We start from the raw sequence: 19,056 nt of genomic DNA, 5'->3' as shown, positions 1-19,056 counted from the left end.
TACGCTGCCGCTGGCCCCCCCGCCCGGACGGAGCCTCCTCCCCGCCTCTGTCAATAAAGAAGTGATTTTAAGACCACGGCGCGGGAGCTGGGGGTCCTGCGTCCCTCACCGGGGTGTCCCCAGCCCCCAGGGACCCCACAGCGGGCAGGGAAAGCACTTTATTGGAAGGCGACAAGCTCCAGCCCCCAGGGCTAGGGGCAAGAGGGGCCCAGCGCCCCCGGGGAGGGGGCTGAGGGGGCCCAGGGGTCCCCGTCGCCAAACTGGGGGTTGTGGGGACCCCCACTCCCCCCTGCAGGGCCGGGGGGGGACCCAGCCGAGCAGCCCCCCGCCCCTCATCACTGCTGGGCCAGCTTGGCCGCCTCCGCCTTGATGAGGGCGATCAGGTCCTGGTTGATGAGGAAGACGAAGCGGAGGCTGGCGATCTGGGGAGGGGGCAGGGGGTGAGCAGGATGGGACCCCCGGCCCCCCCGGGACCCCCCACCCGCGTCGGGGCTCACCTCCACCACCGAGTTGTTGTTCAGCTTCCACTTGTTGCCGCCAAGCACAGGGCGCCCGTCGATGTAGATGGGGCGCCGGCCCTCGTTAGCGATGAAGAAATCCCCGTTATTCTTCAACTTGATGACGCCTGGAGGGGGGAAGCGGGGTGAGGGGGGGGAGCGCAGCCCCCCGGCTCCAGAGCCCCCCCAGACCCGCCCCGGCCCCCGGCCCTACCCTGCTTGCGGGAGATCTTCCAGGCCGGCCCCTCCAGGGCCAGGTCCACATCGATCTGGTTGTCCTTCGTGGCTCTGCCCAGCGTGATCTGGGGGGGAAGGGAGCGTCAGGGGGTGCGGGGAGGCCGGGGGGGGCTCCCCGGGGAGTGGGGGGCTCCGCAGGGGGGGGCACAACACCCGCACTCACCTCCCGGGAGCGCATGAGGTACCGCACCATGCGGCCCCGCAGCACCGCCAGCGTCTGGCTGTCGAAGTCCGGGGAGCTCATACCTGCGGGAAGGAGGGGTGAGAGGGCTGGGGGGACGGACAGACGGCTGGGGGGACGGACAGACGGCTGGGGGGACGGACAGACGCGCCCCCCGGCTCCCAGCTCTCACCTGTGATGCTGTCGACCAGCACCTGCCACTTGTGCAGCTCCTGCTCCAGCTGCCGGATCTCCCGCTTCTGGCGCCGGTCGGCCACGGTCAGCTCTGGGGAGAAGGGGAGAAGGGAGCTGGGGAGGGTGGGGGGCGCCTGCCCCCGGCCCGGGGGGGTCCTGGGCCTCTCCCCGCCGAGCCGGGCTGCCCGGGTGGGAGCGGGCCGGACTCACCGTGCTCCAGCACCTCGTCCCGCACGTCCCTGCGGAGGAGAAGAGGCGGGGTGAGGCTGTGCCGCCCCGTGCCCCTCCATCGCGGCCCCTCTCGCCACCCCAGCCCCCAAAAGCCTGACTTTAGCTTGCTGTCGAGACGGTGCCACCCGGCGCCCCCCCAGCGCTGCCCCTGTCCCCACCCCAGCCCCAAAACCTCCTCACTTCAGCTTGCTGTCGTCAAGCATGTCCTCGGCGTCCGAGAAGTTCAGCACTTGGTCCCCCTTGGGCAGCGGCTGCACTGGAAGGAGCAGGAGAAGAGGGAGTGAGGGGGCTGGGGGGCGCAGGGAGCAGGGGACACAGGGGACACAGGGGACCCCCCGGGCCTCACCGGTCTGGTCGTCCAGCAGGTAGTACTGCTTCATGAGCTGCCAGTGGAGCTGCAGGGCCTTGGCCGTCCGGGAGGGGTAGAAGACGTCGGGGTGCTTGTGGAGCAGCTCCTGGAAGGTGTCGAGCGTGGGCTGGCTGGTCTGCGGAGGGAGAAGGGACACGTGGCACCGCGGACCCCCGTCGAGAGCCCCAGAGCCCGGACTGCAGCCCCCCGCCCCGCAGCCCGCTCCGCTCCCGGCCGGCTCTTACCGATCCCACCTTGTTCAGCAGCTGCTCCTCGGCTTTGCTGAAGAGCACCTTGCTCTGGATGGCGGCGATGGCCTCGGGGTGCAGCTGCCGCATGGCCTGGCAGGCCAGCCTGGGGGGGACGCGGCGTGAGAGCCCCCGCGGTCCCCACCGCCCGCCCCCGGGCCGGCTCTGCCCCTCCGGGCCCGCCCTGCACTCACTTGGAGATGATGGGGTCGTAGAGGAGCGCGTACCACCGCTCCTGGATCTCCCGCAGGTTGAAGCGGCAGCTGAACTTCACGCCCAAGTGCACCGAGGTCAAGTCGTTGGTCTGGAAAAGCCCCCGGGTGAGGGGCCAGCCCCAAAACCCAACACCCCCCCCCCCCCCGCGAGGGTCCCTGGGGGACGGGCAGCCCCCCGGGGCCGTTACCTGCAGCACGGCGTTGATGAGCAGGAGGTCGTCAGCGGGTTTCCAGCGGCCCAGGTCCTTCGTCACCTGCAGGGGCTGTTTGCTCTTCTTCATCCGCTTGGCGAGGCCGGGGGTCGGGACCGGGCTGGGCGCGATGGGGGTGGACACGGACTTGGAGACCTGGGTGGGCAGAGATGGGGGTTCGGGGTCTCTCCGAGCTCCCCAGACGCCCGGCCGGCCCCCAGCCGGCCCCCCACCTTCTTCTTCTCGCTGGAGGAGGGCTCGCTGCCCGAGCAGCGCCCAGGCTCGACCCCGCCGGCACCCTTGGCCCGGCTGGAGGATTTGGCGAGGCTGCTCTCTACCAGCTCATCGTCAAACTTCTTCCGCTTGATGAACCTGGAAGAAACGGGAGGGCTCTGAGTCCTGGCGCCTGCGGGCCGCCCTCTCCCGCAGGCAGGCGGCAGGCAGGCAGGCAGGCAGCGGGCAGGCAGGGCTCAGCCCGTGCCCCCCTCGCCCGTCCCCACGTACCGCGAGGAGCTGCGGCGCTTGGGGATGGCGCCCGAGGCCTGGGCCGAGCCCCGCTTCTGCCCCGCCAGCGACTCCTCGTCCTCGGAGCGGCTCGTCGCCCCCGACGCCATCAGTCCGGCCAGCAGCGCGTCTGCGGGGGACGGAGGAGGTGGGGGGTCCCCGGCTGCCCCCCGAGAGCGCACCCGCGGGGCAGCCGGGACCTTCGGGCCCCCCGTCGCGCCCTGGGGGTGCAGCTTTCGGGGGGGGGGGGAGGGGTGTCCAACCCCGGGGGGCGTGGGGGGGCCCTGGGAAGGCAGGGACACGGCGGGGACAGGCAGGACACGGCGGGAGGGAGGGGGGCGTGGAGGTGGGGGCCCACGGGGGGACGCGGGCGGCAGCGAGGGGCACGGGGGGGGCGCACAGGGGGACACGGGGGCACCGGGAGCTACGTGAGGAGCCCGGGGAGGGGATGGGGGACACGGGGGGGGGAGCGCAGGCCCCCGGACAAACCCCCCCGCCCCCGGCCGCCGCCTCCCGCCTCCCTCCCACCCCCCTCCCCGCCCAGGGCGGCCGGTGCCGGCCCCGGTGCCGCGGCCTCACCATCCCCGGGAGCGGAGGCTCCGGCCGCTCCGCGACGGCGTCCGCCCGGCCGCCTCCATGGACGGCGCCGCTTCCGGGTAATGGCCGGAAGACGGCTTGACGCCGGCATCGGGCGCGCTGAAGCCGCAGAGGGCGCCGCCATCTTAAAGGCTCGGCGCGGCCTCGGAAGTGCGGTGCCATCTTAGCTCAGGGCGCCGCCATCTTAACTAAGGGCAGGGCCGCACCTCCTCCTTTCTGGGCCGCCGTTACCGGTGGGGCGGCGGCGGCCGGGCCCAACCCGCGAGGCGGGGACGGGGACGCGTCCCGTTGTCCCGGCAGACCGGGCTCGTCCCGGCCCCGGCAGCGCAGTCACCCCGCTCGCCCGTCGAAACGGCCACACCCATCATGGCGCCATTCCCCCCCGCCACACCCATCATGGCGCCATTCCCCGCCACACCCATCATGGCGGCTCCCCACGGCCACTCCCATCATGGCGGCTCCCCACGGCCACTCCCATCATGGCCGGCACCCCCAGGCTGCGAGGAAGGGCGAGGGTCTCTGTGGAGGGGCTGCTCCGTTTATTGGGACGAGCATGGTGGCGGGGCTGAGCCCTCCCTGTGGGGCCCCGGGCCCGTCTCGGTGCCAGCAGTCCCGTGCGCGCCCGGCTAGGGCAGGCGTGTGCCGGCACACGCGTGTGCCAGAGGGTCCTTCCCCAGGGCACGCCTGGGGTCCCGTGTCCGGGGTCCCGTGCCCAGCGTCCCGTCCGCCTGCCGCCATCCCCGGGGGGGGGGGGTGGCTACGCCGAGCTGGGGGCGACGTGGCCGTCGTTGGCCTCGCTCAAGTTGGCGGCCCACTCCTTCCTCTGGATCGTCCCCGTCTTCTCCTCGCGGAACTGCTGCCGCTCCTCCCGCGGGATCTTCACGGCGTGGTACTGCGGCACGGCCGGCGGCGCGTAGCGTGCTCGGCGGAAGAAGCCCAGCTGCGGGGGACCGGCGAGTCAGGGCCCCGCGGGGATGCCCCGGCTTCGGGACCGGCTCCGTCAGCCCGCGGCAGCGGCGCTTGCCCGTCCCTCGGCGCTCGCCCCGACAGCGCAGGGGTGCGCGCTTCGCACCGGCATTTGCACAACCACACGGCAGCGCTGCAAACCCTCGCACGTCCTGGTTCAGGCACTGCAAACCCTTGCATAATTGTGTGTCGGCGCTGCAAACCCTCGCACGTCCCGGTTCGGGCACTGCAAACCCTTGCATAATTGTGTGCCAGCGCTGCAAACCCTCGCACGTCCCGGTTCAGGCACTGCAAACCCTTGCATAATTGTGTGCCAGCACTGCAAACCCTCGCACGTCCCGGTTCGGGCACTGCAAACCCTCACACAATCGTGTGCCAGCACTGCAAACCCTCGCACGTCCCGGTTCAGGCACTGCAAACCCTTGCACAATCGTGTGCGAGCACTGCAAACCCACGCACACCCACACTCCAAGCCCTCGCACGTCCTGGCCTGGGCGCTGCAAACCCTCGCACGCCCGCGCACCAGCGCTGCAAACCCCTCGTCCGTCCGCCCTGACGCTGCAAACCCTCGCACGCCTGCACGCAGACGCTGCAAACCCTCGTCCCGCCGCCGCGGCACGCTGCCGGCCCTCGCACGCCCGCGCAGGGCGGCCGCCGGCCCTCGCGCACCCCTGCGCACCCGCGCTCGCTGCGCGCCGGGGCTGGGGCGGGAGAGCCCTGCGTTACCGCTCGCCCTCCAGCGCCTGCTTGTCCGCCGCCGAGGGCTGCAGGCCCAGGCGGGCCCGGTAATAGTTAGCGGCGTAGCGGGACTTTCGGCTGCTCTGCTTGAAGAAGCCGCACTGGGGAGGAAGCGAGAGGGTGAGGCCGGGCGAGGCCAGGCTGTGTGGCACGGCACGGCATGGCCGGGGTGGCGCAGCAGAGCTGGGGTTGCGTGGCACGGCACAGTATGGCACGGCTGGGGGAGCACGGCACAGCTGGCGTGGCACAGCATGGCACGATGTGGCATGGCACAGCACGGCACAGTGGGGCATGGCATGGCATGGCTGGGGTGGTAAAGTACGGCACAGCATGGCAGCGTGGCATGGCACAGCTGGGGGGGCACAGCATGGCACAGCGTGGCACAGCGTGGCACAGCGTGGCACAGTGCGGCATGGCATGGCTGGGGTGGCACGGCATGGCACAGTGCGGCATGGCATGGCATGGCTGGGGGGGCACGGCATGGCATGGTGCGGCATGGCATGGCATGGCATGGCTGGGGGGGCACGGCATGGCACGGTGCGGCATGGCATGGCATGGCATGGCTGGGGGGGCACGGCATGGCACGGTGCGGCATGGCATGGCTGGGGTGGCACAGCACAGCATGTCCAGGGGACCCTGTGCCGTGGGGAGGGGGACACATCCTGCCACGGGGACCCCCTCCCCGTCCCTCACCTTCCAGAGGATGAAGACCAGCAGGGCCAGGACGAGGACGCCGGCCAGCACGGCCAGCAGGATGACCCACCAGGGCACGCCGCCGGCCACCGCCGCCCCGGGGTCCAGGTAGATGGAGACGGGGATCTGGGGAGGGGAGGGCGGTCAGGGGGCAGCGGGGCCGGGGGCCGGGGGGCCGGGGCGGCGGGGCCAGACCTGCGTGGAGGCGTCCTTCAGCACCAGGTTCTTGATGGAGGAGGTCACCGAGACGCTGGCGCGCACGATCAGCTCCACCGAGGTGACGGCCAGGTACTCCTGCGGCGGGGGCACGGGACGGGCTGAGCCCCCTCCCCGGCCCGGGGGTCCCGGCCCCGGCCCCGGCCCCCCCTACCTCCAGGAAGGTGCCGTTCCAGAGGCGCCCGCGCGCCGTCAGCACGGCGGCGCGCTCGAAGCTGTGCAGCGGGCAGCGGAAGGCCAGGCAGCGCGCGGTGCCCTGGGCGCAGTCCTGCGGGACGGGGGTCAGCCCGGCCGCACGCCCCACCAGGGGGGCACCCCGGGAGCGGGGGCACCCCAGGAGCACGGGTACCCCCGGCACGGGTGCTCCCCAACAGCGGGTGCTCCCCAACAGCGGGTGCTCCCCAGGAGCAGGGGTACCCCAGCCCCGCTCACCAGCGTGACGTTCCTCCTCCTCTCCGCGGGCGCCGGCACCCACCAGGACCCCGGGCTGGGCGCCTCGGCGTCGTCAGCCTCCCCCGGCGGCTCCTGGAGGGGGGAAGGACGGGGATGGAGGGGGGCGGCAGGGACCCCCCGGCTCGCGGGCGTCCCCTCCCGCGGCGGTACCAGGGCCAGGCGCAGCGGGTTGGCGGGGGGGCTGCAGGCCACCCGCTGCCCCGGGGGAGCCGCCAGCTCCAGGTGCAGGGGGTAGAGCAGCCATTTCCCGTTGCTGATCTCGTGGGGCCAGAGGAGGGTGAGGAAGGCCGAGCCCAGCGTCTTCAGCGACTGGCCCCGGTTGGAGACCTGCCGGCGGGGGGACGACAGCGGTGTGAGCAGGGCAGCGCGGACCCCCCGCCCCACAGCCGCCCCCCATCCAGGAGCACGGGGCGGGAAGGGGAGCAGCGGGGCCGAGACCCCCGGCCTCCCGCGCGCCCCCCGTCCCCCCGCCGCGGGAGCCGGGCGTCGGGGCGACTCACCGTGACCTCGAAGCGCACGGCGCTGCCCACCTGGCTCTCCCGCCGCATGGCGCTCTCCCCCCGCACCGCCCCGCCGAAGAAGAGCCGGGGCGGCACGGCCACGCTGCGGGGACAGCCGGGGGTCAGGGCAGCCCCGGGGGGGTCCCGGCCCCCCCTCCCTGCCCTCACTCACCCCGTCACGGAGAGCGGCAGCTCGATGACCACGCGGGCGCGAGCCACCACCGGCTCCAGCCCCGGCTGCTCACTGATCCTGGGGAGAGGCGGGGGGGTCAGGGGGGGCGTCACCCCGAATCCCCCCCCCAAACGCGCCCACGCGCAGAGCCGAGCGCGGGGCTCCGCCGCGAAGGCCCCCGACGCCCCCGGGCTCACGTGGACAGGGCCAGCTCCACCGCCAGGTCCGTGGTCTGGATGGTGATGCCCAGGGTGCTGAGGATGAGGAAGAACCGCACCTGGGGGCAGAGGGGTGAGGGCCGGGGCCGGGGCCGGGGCCGGGGGCCGGGGGGAGCGGGGAGCTGCGCCCACCTGGGCTCCGCGTTTCATGGGGTTCCCCAGCTCGCACTCCACCTGCGAGCCGTTCTGGTTGGCGAGGCACACCACCGGCTTCTCCTGGGGGGCAGAGCGCTGAGCCCCCGCCGCTGGCGTCCCCCCCGCCCGCTGCGCCCGGGACTGGCCCCCGCCTGCACCCCCGGCACCCCCAGCCCTCTGCAGCCCCAGGACCATCCTCATCCCGCGCTCCCGGCGCCCCCAGGACCAGCCCTGTCCCCCCACTGTCCCCAGGACCCTCCCGAGCCTCTGCCCTCAGCACCCCTGGGACCATCCCCAGCCCTCTGCACCCCACGTCTGACCCCATCCCACACCCCCAGCACCCCCAGAACCATCCCCAGCCCTCTGCACCCCACGCCTGACCCCATCCCACACCCCCAGCACCCCCAGGACCATCCCCATCCTTCTGCACCCCAGGTCTGACCCCATCCCACACCCCCAGCGCCCCCAGGACCATCCCCATCCCTCTGCACCCCAGGTCTGACCCCATCCCACACCCCCAGCACCCTCAGAACCATCCCCAGCCCTCTGCACCCCACGCCTGACCCCATCCCACACCCCAGCACCCCCAGAACCATCCCCAGCCCTCTGCACCCCACGCCTGACCCCATCCCACACCCCCAGCACCCCCAGGACCATCCCCATCCTTCTGCACCCCAGGTCTGACCCCATCCCACACCCCCAGCGCCCCCAGGACCATCCCCATCCCTCTGCACCCCAGGTCTGACCCCATCCCACACCCCCAGCACCCCCAGAACCATCCCCAGCCCTCTGCACCCCACGCCTGACCCCATCCCACATCCCCAGCACCCCCAGAACCATCCCCAGCCCTCTGCACCCCACGCCTGACCCCATCCCACACCCCCAGCACCCCCAGAACCATCCCCATCCCTCTGCACCCCACGCCTGACCCCATCCCACATCCCCAGCACCCCCAGAACCATCCCCAGCCCTCTGCACCCCAGGCCTGACCCCATCCCACACCCCCAGCACCCCCAGAACCATCCCCATCCCTCTGCACCCCACGCCTGACCCCATCCCACACCCCCAGCGCCCCCAGGACCATCCCCATCCCTCTGCACCCCACGCCTGACCCCATCCCACACCCCCAGCACCCCCAGGACCACCCCTGGCCCTCCAGCACCCCCAGGCCTGACCCCATCCCACACCCCCAGCACCCCCAGGACCATCCCCATCCCTCTGCACCCCACGCCTGACCCCATCCCACACCCCCAGCACCCCCAGGACCACCCCTGGCCCTCCAGCACCCCCAGAACCATCCCCATCCCTCTGCACCCCACGCCTGACCCCATCCCACACCCCCAGCACCCCCAGGACCATCCCCATCCCTCTGCACCCCACGCCTGACCCCATCCCACACCCCCAGCACCCCCAGGACCACCCCTGGCCCTCCAGCACCCCCAGGCCTGACCCCATCCCACACCCCCAGCACCCCCAGGACCACCCCTGGCCCTCCAGCACCCCCAGGACCATCCCCGTCCTTCCGCACCCCCAGCCCCCTGGGTACCACCCCCAGAGCACCCCATCCTCGCCCCCGCCCCGGCCCCCGCCGCACCGAGGGTGCCCGGCCGTCGTAGGGGCGCAGGGCGGAGTAGGGCAGCTCCGGGGGGAAGGTGGCGGTGAGCAGGGCCTCGTGGGCATCGTCCCCGTCCCGCTGCGGCTCCGCCGGGTCCGAGGGCAGGTTGGTGACGTGGATCTCCAGGGCCACGTCCTTCTGGTCGCTCACGGCGAAGATGGCGGTGCCGTCCGCGCCCCTGGGGACAGAGCCGCTGTGAGCACCCCCGGGGGTCCCCAATGTCCTGCGGGGGGGGGACCCGGGGGGCAGCGCCCCGGCCCCCCTCACCTGGGCAGGGGCAAGAAATCGGCGTCCCCCAGGCGGGCGCAGAACTGGAAATGGAGCTGGAGGTTGCTCTGGCAGATCTTGTCGTCCCCGCAGCCCTGCTTCAGGAAATGCACCTGGGGGGACACGGGGGGACGGGGACACTCCAGGCAGCCCCCGCGCCGGCCGGTGCACCCCGGACCCCCGGGGAGCGGGGGGACGCGGCCGGGTCCCCACCTCGGTGCGGTGGCTGCTGGGCTGCTGGGGGCTGAGCACCGGGGAGAGGGGCGGCAGGGAGGTCCCCCGGCTCTGCCGCGCGGCCCCGGCTCCCTGGATGCCGTAGGCGAGGGTGACGGCGATGGGGCGCAGCTTGTCACGGATGCTGTCCTGCGGGCAGGGCGGGCGAGGGTGAGGGGGGACCGGGATGAAGAAGGGGATGAAGACGGGGATGGGGATGAGGATGGGGATGAAGATGGGGAGGAGGATGGGGACAGGGATGGGGATGAGGATGGGGATGAGAATGAGGATGGGGATGGAAACAGGGACGAGGATGAGGACGGGGATGAGGATGAGGATGGGGATGAGAATGAGGATGGGGATGGAAACAGGGATGAGGATGAGGATGGGGATAAGGATGAGGATGGGGATGAAGATGAGGATGGGGATAGAAACAGGGACGAGGATGATGATGGGGATGAGGATGAGGACGGGGATGAGGATGGGGATGAGGATGAGGACGGGGATGAGGATGGGGATGGAAACGGACGAGGATGAGGATGGAGATGAGGATGAGGACGGGGACCCACCTGGAGCTGGAAGGTGGCTTTGACGCAGGCGCGGGCGTGCTGCCGGGGCAGCTCCACTGTGTTGGAGAACTGGTGCTCGGGGTCCGACGGACGGCGGCCGAGGAAGGAGACGCGGGGGGCCTGGCCCAGCCGCCGGCGGTCCGTGTCGGCGTCGAAGACGTACTCCAGCACTGCGGGAGAGGGAGGGGCGCGATGCCGGGGGGCCCTCCCTCCCAGCCCGGGGTCTGCGGTCCCCCCGCCCGTCCCGCCGCGCTCACCGAGGCGGGGGCTGTAGCTGGCGGGACTGGCCGTGTAGCTGAAGCAGGCTCGGACGTCCACGCTGCGGGGGCACGGGGTGAGATGGGGGCACCCCCCCGGCCGTGCCCGGGGAGGGGAGGCGGGGAGGGGGAGCGGGTGGCACCCACCAGACGCCCTCCTGGTGCTGGCAGTTGCTCTGCTCCAGGTCGATGTTGGGGGGGAGCAGGGAGACGTTCCTGGAGACGTGGACGACCGGCCGGGCCCTGCCGGGGGAGGAACAGGGGGTGCCAGGCCGGGCCCCCCCGGGGCACCCCAAGCCTTGCGCAGACCTGGCACTCACCCCCTGCACGGGACCCCCGCCGTGCGCGGGCCCCCCCGGGTCAGGGGATGCCCTGGGAGGGTTTGAGGGGAGCCCCGCCATGGGGGTGCTCGGGGACGGGGGGTGCTCCAGGACGGGGGATGCTCCAGGATGGGGGACATTTGGGGATGGGGGATGCTTGGGGAGGCAGGATGCTCCGGGACAGGGGATGCTCGGGGACAGAGGAAGCTCAGGGATGAGGGATATTTGGGGACAGGGATGCTCCGGGACAGGGGATGCTCGGGGACAGAGGAAGCTCAGGGATGAGGGATATTTGGGGACAGGGGATGCTCGGGGACAGGGGATGCTCCGGGATGGGGGATATTTGGGGACAGGGATGCTCGGGGACAGGGGATGCTCAGGGACAGGGGATGCTCCGGGATGGGGGATATTTGGGGACAGGGATGCTCGGGGACAGGGGATGCTCCGGGATGGGGGATATTTGGGGACAGGGATGCTCAGGGACAGGGGATGCTCCGGGATGGGGATGCTCCGGGATGGGGGATATTTGGGGACAGGGATGCTCGGGGAAGGGCGATGCTCGGGGAGGGGGCACTCACCTGTACAGCACGACGGTGTCGGAGAGGGAGCCGACGAGCAGGTCGGGGTAGAGGTTCCCATCCACGTCCAGCCCCCCCGAGAGGGAGTACCCGAAGGCCGTCACCCCCACGCCCTCCCCGTCCAGGACCTGGGGACAGGGCGTCCGTGACACCGGGGAGCGGCAGGGGGGCGATGGGCAACGCACCCCCCCGCCCCGCACCCCCTCACCTGTGCCGGCTTTGCCACGATGCCCAGGTTGCTGCCGTGGTAGATGTAGACTTTGCCGGCGCCGTCGAAGGGGGCTCCCACGGCCAGGTCTGGGGGGGCACGGGCAGGTAGGGGGGGCCCAGACCCCTCCCGGGGCCCTCTGCGGGATGCGGCCCCCGGTGCCACCATCTCCCCCCCAGCAGGACGCAGGCTGCGTCCCAGCCCAGAGCCCCCCGAGCCCCTCACCCTCAAAGCCGTCCTGGTTGAGGTCCCCGGCGGCGCTGAGGGCGATGCCGAACATGGAGCCGCGGGTGCCGTTGAGGCGGAGGGGGGTGGCGGAGTCCCAGCGCCCCGCCGGGTTGATGTAGACGTAGGCGGCCCCCCCGATCTCCTCCTTGCGCTCAAAAAAGTGGGGGGCCCCCACCACCAGGTCCATCCAGCTGCGGGGACGGCGGCTCCATCACCCCCAGCCCTGGCAAGCTGCCCCGGTGCGCCGAGCCAGGGCGATGCCCCGGCACCGAGACCGGGGGGGCCAAGCCGCCACGGCCCGGGGGGGTCTCCCCAAACTCACCCATCGCTGTTGAGGTCGAGCACGGCGACGGCGTAGCCGAAGGCGGAGGTGAGCTGCTGGCCGGGCAGCACGGCCTCGGGGACCAGGCGGTTGGCGCTGTCGCGGCGCAGGATGACGACGGCCCCGGTGTGGTTGGCGCGGGGGGCTCCGGTGACGAAGCTCAGCTCCTGCCTCCGCGTCAGCCCCGCGCCCGAGTCCACCGAGAAGCCTGCGGAGGGGGGCAGGCGTCGGTGCCCGCCCGGCCCCCGGCCCCCCACACCCGCCGTCCGCCCGTCCGTCCGTCCGTCCCTCCGTCCGTCTCTCTCTCTGCTCAGCCCTGCGGGGCCAGGTCTCCCCTCGGGGACCCTCGTGCTTTGGCGTGGGAATGGGGCGGCCCTGCTCGTGCCTCAGTTTCCCTGCCCTGCGCTGCCGGGGCCACAGCGGCTGCAGCTGGGGGGGGCAGGACTGCGGGGTCCCCTCCCCAGCTCTGGGCCAGGGGAAGCCGGGGGAGCAGAGGAGCGGCCCCTCCCCGCGTTGCCAGAAGGGAAGATTTTGGGGAGAGAAGGGAAGATTTTGGGGCCAGAGCAGCAAGACCCGGAGCAGAACCGGACGGGGGCCAGATCCCCCCACCCCGGCTGGAGAGAGCAGCAGAGCCCCCGCCACGACGGGGGGCCGGGAGCCCCTTCCCCACATGCAGTGGTTGCAGTGCACGGCCCCCCCCAGCAGCCACGCAGCCCCTGAGCCCCCCGAGCCCCCCAGCAGCCCCTCAGCCCCCCGGCAGCCCCCCGAGCCCCCCGGCAGCCCCCAGCCAGGCTCCAGTGCCATCCCCATGCAGAAACATCTCCGGAGGGAAGAGCACGGGGACGGGGGGTGCTGGGGGCCACGCCAGGCTCTGTCCCCCCGCCCCTGGGCTCTGCCCCCCCCAGCCTGGCGGTGCCCCTGCCACAGCCCCCGCACAGCCACGGGACACAGGACAGGGACGGGGACGGGGACAAGGCAGCGCTGCCCGCAGGGAGCCCCGGCCGGGGGGGTTTGGGACCCCCTCCCCGGGGGGCGACGGCCGCGGGCGCGTGCCTGGACCCCCGTGGGGCACGGGGAGGGGGGCAGCTGCACGCGTGCACGGCCGGGTGTGCAAGGGGGGGTGCACGAGGAGGGGGCTGCACGTGGCGGGGGTGCAAAGGGGGTGCACACGAGGAGGGGGCTGCACGCAGCGGGGGTGCAAGGGGGTGCACACGAGGAGGGGGCTGCACGCGGCGGGGGTGCAAAGGGGGTGCACACGAGGAGGGGGCTGCATGCAGCGGGGGTGCAAGGGGGTGCACACGAGGAGGGGGCTGCACGCAGCAGGGGTGCAAAGGGGGGGTGCTCGGCACGTGCACGAGGAGGGGAGCGACGCTGCGCTGCGGGGAGGCGCAGAGGGCGGCGCGCTCGGTGCGCGCGCACGGGGACACGCGTGTTGCACGGGGACACGCGTGCGCACGTCCGCTCGCAGGGCCCCGGCCGAGGCCGCGGGACCTCGCCTTTCCTCTCCCGTCCACAGACACGAGGGACACGCCACAGGACACGGCGCTGGGAGGGTGGCACACGGGGACGCCGCCGGCGGCGGCGCGTACGAACCCAAGTAGCTATTCTGGGCCACGTCGCCGGCCGCGCCGGGCACCTTCTCGTTGGGCTCGGGGGTTTTGTAGACCAGCTGGTCGGGGTCTGAGCTATCAATGTTTGTCACAAAGAGCAGCCCTGCGCCGCGGCCGGGCGGGAGAGAAAGAGAGAGGGGCGTCAGGGTGGGCACGGCGGCCTGGGCGGGCGGGAGCCGGGCGGCGGGGCCGGAGGGGGTCCCACGGCAGCGGTGGGGGTCCCCGGTGCCGTGCCGTGCCGCCGCGCCCGGGCTCCGCCGCGCCCGTACCGAAGTAGCTGTTGGCGGGCACGGGGATGAGCGAGGGGTCCTGGTCCTTCTCGCCCCCGGCTTCGTAGGGCCCGTCGTCGTAGCGCAGCAGGTCGAGGGAGCTCTGGTTAAGCAGCTCCACGCGCAGGTTCCCTGCCGGACCGAGGAGGGGTGAGGGGGGCCGGGGGGGGGACCCCTGGGGTGGGGGGGGACCCCGGGGTGGGGACCCCCTGGGGTGGGGGGACCCCCTGGGGTGGGGACCCCCTGGGGACCCTCCTGCTGCCGGGGGACAAAGGGGCACCAGAGCCGCGCCACGGCCCCGCGCTCGCCCGCTGCGCTCGGCCCTGGCCTGGGCGTCCCGGCACACGGACACAGCGGGGCCAGCGCCGGCGCGCCGCCCCGGGCGCGCACCTCCCCACGCGTGCGCGCACGCCCGCGTGCACGCACACGGGCTTGCACGCATGCACACGCCCGCAGGCACACGCCTGCACGCTCATACGGCGTGCGCACGCCTGCGTGCTCACACCCACCGCACGAACACACAGCTGAGCTTGCACCTATAGCGTGCTCGCGCCCACAGCGTGCAGACGCATCGAGCAGGCACGTGCACATGCGTGCACAGGCGCTGGCATACGCGCACGCACCCCCCCCAGGTACACTCACACCGCATGCGCACACCCGTCTGCTCACACACAGCACGCGCACACGCGCTCACACCCACCGCACGCTCACACCCGTGCTCACACCCACCGCATGCATGCAGCCAGACGCTCGCACCTATAGCACGCTCACACCCAGAGCATGCATGCAGCCAGACGCTCGCACCTATAGCACGCTCACACCCAGAGCATGCGCGCAGCCATATGCTTGCACCTATAGCACGCTCACACCCAGAGCATGCATGCAGCCAGACGCTCGCACCTATAGCACGCTCACACCCACCGCATGCATGCAGCCATACGCTCACACCTATAGCACGCTCACACCCACCGCATGCATGCAGCCAGACGCTCGCACCTATAGCACGCTCACACCCAGAGCATGCATGCAGCCAGACGCTCGCACCTATAGCACGCTCACACCCACCGCACGCGCGCAGCCATACGCTCACACCTATAGCACGCTCACACCCACAGCATGCACGCAGCCATACGCTCACACCTATAGCACGCTCACACCCACCGCACGCGTGCAGCCATACGCTCACACCTATAGCATGCTCACACGCAGCACCCAGGCACCCATATGCTCACACCCACAGCATGCACGCAGCCATACGCTCACACCTATAGCACGCTCACACCCACAGCATGCGCGCAGCCAGACGCTCACACCTATAGCACGCTCACACCCACAGCATGCGCGCAGCCATACGCTCACACCTATAGCACGCTCACACCCACAGCATGCGCGCAGCCATACGCTCACACCTATAGCACGCTCACACCCACAGCATGCACACAGCCATACGCTCACACCTATAGCACGCTCACACCCACAGCATGCACACAGCCATACGCTCACACCTATAGCACGCTCACACCCACAGCATGCGCGCAGCCATACGCTCACACCTATAGCATGCTCACACGCAGCACCCAGGCACCCATATGCTCACACCCACAGCATGCACGCAGCCATACGCTCACACCTATAGCACGCTCACACCCACAGCATGCGCGCAGCCAGACGCTCACACCTATAGCACGCTCACACCCACCGCATGCACACAGCCATACGCTCACACCTATAGCACGCTCACACCCACAGCATGCGCGCAGCCATACGCTCACACCTATAGCATGCTCACACGCAGCACCCAGGCACCCATATGCTCACACCCACAGCATGCACGCAGCCATACGCTCACACCTATAGCACGCTCACACCCACAGCATGCGCGCAGCCAGACGCTCACACCTATAGCACGCTCACACCCACAGCATGCGCGCAGCCATACGCTCACACCTATAGCACGCTCACACCCACCGCATGCACACAGCCATACGCTCACACCTATAGCACGCTCACACCCACCGCACGCGCGCAGCCATACGCTCACACCTATAGCACGCTCACACCCACAGCATGCGCGCAGCCATACGCTCACACCTATAGCACGCTCACACCTACCGCACGCGCGCAGCCATACGCTCACACCTATAGCACGCTCACACGCAGCACCCAGGCACCCGTATGCTCACACCCACAGCTTGCACACCTGCCGTGCGTGCACCTTGCACGCCCGCCCAGGCAGGAACACGCACCCACGCGCGCGCGCACCCGCGCACCCAGGCAGCGCCCGCAGCCCCGCGCCCGCAGCCGCCCCCGGCCTCACCCTTCCAGTTGTAGGTGCCGGGGGCCCCGAAGAGGATGTAATGGTGGTCGGGGCTGAAGGCGGCGGCCAGGCCCTGCTGGCAGGAGCCGAAGCGGTCGTGGCCCTGCGGCCGCCCCTCGCAGAACTTCCACTCGCCGCCGTCCAGCTCGTCCCGCACCCGCAGGTCCTGGCTCAGCACGAAGCAGCGCCCGATCACGTCCCGCGTCTCCAGGGGCTGCCGCACCCGGTGCCGCGCCTCGTACAGGTGGGCGCAGGTCTGCGTGCGGGGAGGGGGTCAGGCGGGGCTGGGGGCCCCCCGCAGCCCTCGCCGCCGTCACCCCCCCCGCCGCTCACCACAATCTTGCCGCCGGCGCCTTGGCTCTTCACGCTCACCCCCAGCCACTGGTTCTCCTTGCTCTCCCGCCGCAGGTCCACTGGTGGGGACGGGCAGCGTCAGCCCCGCCGCGACCCCCGGGGCGGGGAGCCGGGGGGGTCCCCGCAGACCGAGCGCCCCCGGGCGCGCACCTCACCTCCCTCGTCGATGGGCACCCGCCAGCAGTCGGAGAGCTCGGGGGTCAGCGGGCAGGCGAAGAGCCCCCCGGTCCGGTTGGCACCTTGGCTGGGCAGGGCCGGCGCCTGGGGGGCCCCCACCAGCAACCTGCGGCGGCAGGGACCCCCCGTCAGGGCGCGTGTGGCGCCGGGCTTGCGCACCCGCGCTGCCGGCTTGGCACACCCGCGCTGCCGGCTTCGCACGCCCGGTCCCACCCCCCGTCACCCATCTGGAGCCACCGCAGCGGCCCCGGCCCCGCGCAGCTGTCCTCACGCCCCCGCACCGATTTCACGCCGCTGGCCGTGCCGGCGCGGTGCATGCCCAGCGCGGTGCCAGCCCGTCCGGCCGAGCAGCTGCAGCCCCGGCACGGCCATTCCCAGGCCTCAGCCGCAGCTCGGTGCACGTGTGGGCAGGGGAGGGGGCGCAGGAGGTGACGCACACCCGGGCCCCCCACTCCTGCCCACTCCCTGCCCCGTCCCCCCGGTGCAGCAGGGTTAGGGGAACCCCGACCCCCACCCAGACCCCCACCCCACACAGCCCTCCCCGGGGTCCCCGAGGGGACGGGGCTCGCTCCCCTGTCGGACGAGTGCCGTGCCACCGGTGGCTCCCCAGTGGCCGTGGGGGACCCGTGGCCACCCCCAGCCCCTCTCCCCGGGGGACGGTGGCCTCGGGACGCCAGGAGCCCCGGGGGGTGACGGAGAGGCAGAGCCGGTAAAAATAAACTGGAATTCACCCAAAATAACCCTGCAGCAACATGCCCAAAAAAGGAGGGAGGCAGACGGAGGCACAGGAGCGCACCCCGCGCTGGGCGCCGGGCACTGCCCGGGGTGCCAGGGCCAGGGGACCCTGCAGGAGCCATGGGGGCGAACCCCTCCCCGAGCCCTGCCGGGGACCCGAGGGGATGGCAGGGCGACACCGGCGCGGTGCCGGCAGGGCAGAGCCCAGCGCGGTGCCAGCGGCTCCGCAAACACCTGCCCGCGAGCTGGGGCGCCGGGGAGCGAAAATGTCCCTCCCAGTGCCAAGAATGCGGAGAGGGCGGCTGGCGTGGCCGGGCGGCTTCGGCCGGCGCCACCGGCCTGGGGGGCACGGGGGCAGGCGGCGGCGAGCCGGGGCGTCGGGGCCGGGGAGGGTGGCTGGGGCCTAGCGAGCGGGTGGGGAGGCGCGGGCGACAGCGCCCTGAGACCTGCCCGCTCCAGGGGTCCCCATCGCTGAGACCCCCGCCAGCAGCTCGAGCCCCCCGGGGGCCACAGGTGCCTTGGGGGCCACGGGGGCTGGGGGCCACGGGGGCCGGGGCCCGCGGCCAGTGGCCGCCCTGGCATGCGGCGGGTGGGCGTTTGCCAGCTCAGCGGCGAGCGGGCGCGGGGGAGGCGGCGGGCAGGGCCGGGGGGGCCCGGCGGGGGGGTCCCTCCGCCCGAGCACCCCGAGGCTGCGCCCGGGGCATCGATCGCCCCCCCCCCCCGGCTCCTGCCGAGCAGCTCGGAGCGGCAGCGCAGGCGGCGGGGCCCCGCGCCCGTCCCCGTCCCCTCGGGTCTCCGGTCGGGGGCTCGGCACCCCGGAGGGGCAGCACCGGGGAGCGGCGGGGGGTCCCCGGCTCAGCGGGGGGACAAGGGGGGGACACGGCCCCGAGGAGGGGGCACAGAGCGGGGTGACCCCCCCGGGCAGGGGCCGCGGCTCCCGCGCCCCTCCCGGCCCCGGCTACCGGAGCCCCGCGGCTACCAGAGCCTCCCGCGTACCGGAGCCCCGCGGCTACCGGAGCCCCCCGGGTACCGGAGCCCCGCGGCTACCAGAGCCCCCGGGTACCGGAGCCCCCTGGGTACCGGAGCCCCCTGGGTACCGGAGCCCCGCGGCTACCGGAGCCCCCGGGTACCGGAGCCCCCGGGTACCGGAGCCCCCGGCCCCGCACTCACCACCCGGCCGGCTCGGGGCTGAGCTGCCGGTGCAGAGCCACGGCGAAGCCGAAGAGGCTGCCCTTGTCGCCGTCCTTCAGCAGGGTGCTGGTGGCGTCCAGGTTGAAGGCTGCGCTCGCCAGCAGCCGCAGGCAGAGCCAGGGCAGCCACAGCCGCCGAGCCCCCGCCATGCCGCCGCCCCCGGCCCCGGCTCCCGGCCCCGGCTCCCGGCTCCGGCCGCCGCCGCCGCTCCCGGCTCCCGCCGCCGCCGAGGAGGAGCTGGGGCGGCCGGGGAAGCGCAGCCCCGGCCCCGCCTGCCGCGGGCTGGGTCACCCCGTGTCACGGCCCGGTGT

The 19,056-nt window shown here is 72.7% G+C and overlaps 2 protein-coding genes across 5 annotated transcripts; both read right to left on the bottom strand.

Moving 5' to 3' along the window:
- Nucleotides 1–143: 143 nt before the first annotated feature.
- MCRS1 (microspherule protein 1) lies at nt 144–3,584 on the bottom strand. Of its 2 annotated transcripts, XM_082332635.1 has the most exons (14): nt 3,407–3,584; nt 2,828–2,957; nt 2,557–2,695; nt 2,321–2,479; nt 2,112–2,221; nt 1,915–2,023; nt 1,667–1,805; nt 1,501–1,576; nt 1,300–1,328; nt 1,088–1,180; nt 898–980; nt 712–799; nt 498–625; nt 144–422 (listed from the first exon to the last, which is right to left on the bottom strand). In XM_082332635.1, the coding sequence occupies exons 1-14, from the start codon at nt 3,546–3,548 to the stop codon at nt 336–338; spliced, it is 1,512 nt and encodes a 503-aa protein (XP_082188761.1). In that variant the 5' UTR covers nt 3,549–3,584; the 3' UTR covers nt 144–335. The 2 variants fall into 2 exon arrangements, with proteins under 2 accessions (XP_082188761.1, XP_082188760.1); XM_082332634.1 differs by having other exon boundaries at nt 1,501–1,805; nt 3,407–3,530.
- A 362-nt stretch (nt 3,585–3,946) lies between these two features.
- Nucleotides 3,947–18,953, bottom strand: ITGA7 (integrin subunit alpha 7). 3 transcript variants are annotated; one of them, XM_082332614.1, is made up of 25 exons: nt 18,725–18,953; nt 16,798–16,925; nt 16,622–16,701; nt 16,289–16,544; nt 13,972–14,103; nt 12,093–12,300; nt 11,768–11,961; nt 11,543–11,631; nt 11,335–11,462; nt 10,584–10,679; nt 10,437–10,498; nt 10,180–10,349; nt 9,611–9,760; nt 9,398–9,510; nt 9,110–9,308; nt 7,513–7,596; nt 7,360–7,439; nt 7,163–7,240; nt 6,991–7,093; nt 6,641–6,817; nt 6,470–6,562; nt 6,192–6,305; nt 6,017–6,115; nt 5,822–5,947; nt 3,947–4,364 (listed from the first exon to the last, which is right to left on the bottom strand). In XM_082332614.1, exons 1-25 carry the CDS (start codon nt 18,892–18,894, stop codon nt 4,182–4,184), a joined length of 3,312 nt encoding a protein of 1,103 aa, XP_082188740.1. In that variant the 5' UTR covers nt 18,895–18,953; the 3' UTR covers nt 3,947–4,181. The 3 variants fall into 3 exon arrangements, with proteins under 3 accessions (XP_082188740.1, XP_082188741.1, XP_082188739.1); XM_082332615.1 differs by lacking the exon at nt 13,972–14,103 and adding an exon at nt 13,686–13,805; XM_082332613.1 differs by lacking the exon at nt 13,972–14,103 and adding an exon at nt 13,686–13,805 and having other exon boundaries at nt 6,470–6,817.
- Between the last annotated feature and the right edge of the window lie 103 nt (nt 18,954–19,056).

The sequence above is a fragment of the Platalea leucorodia genome (genome assembly GCF_965183815.1).
Source record: "Platalea leucorodia genome assembly, chromosome: 23".
NCBI lineage: Eukaryota > Metazoa > Chordata > Aves > Pelecaniformes > Threskiornithidae > Platalea > Platalea leucorodia.
Note: the sequence above shows the minus strand (reverse complement) of the source record. Positions and strands in the feature narration are given on the sequence as shown.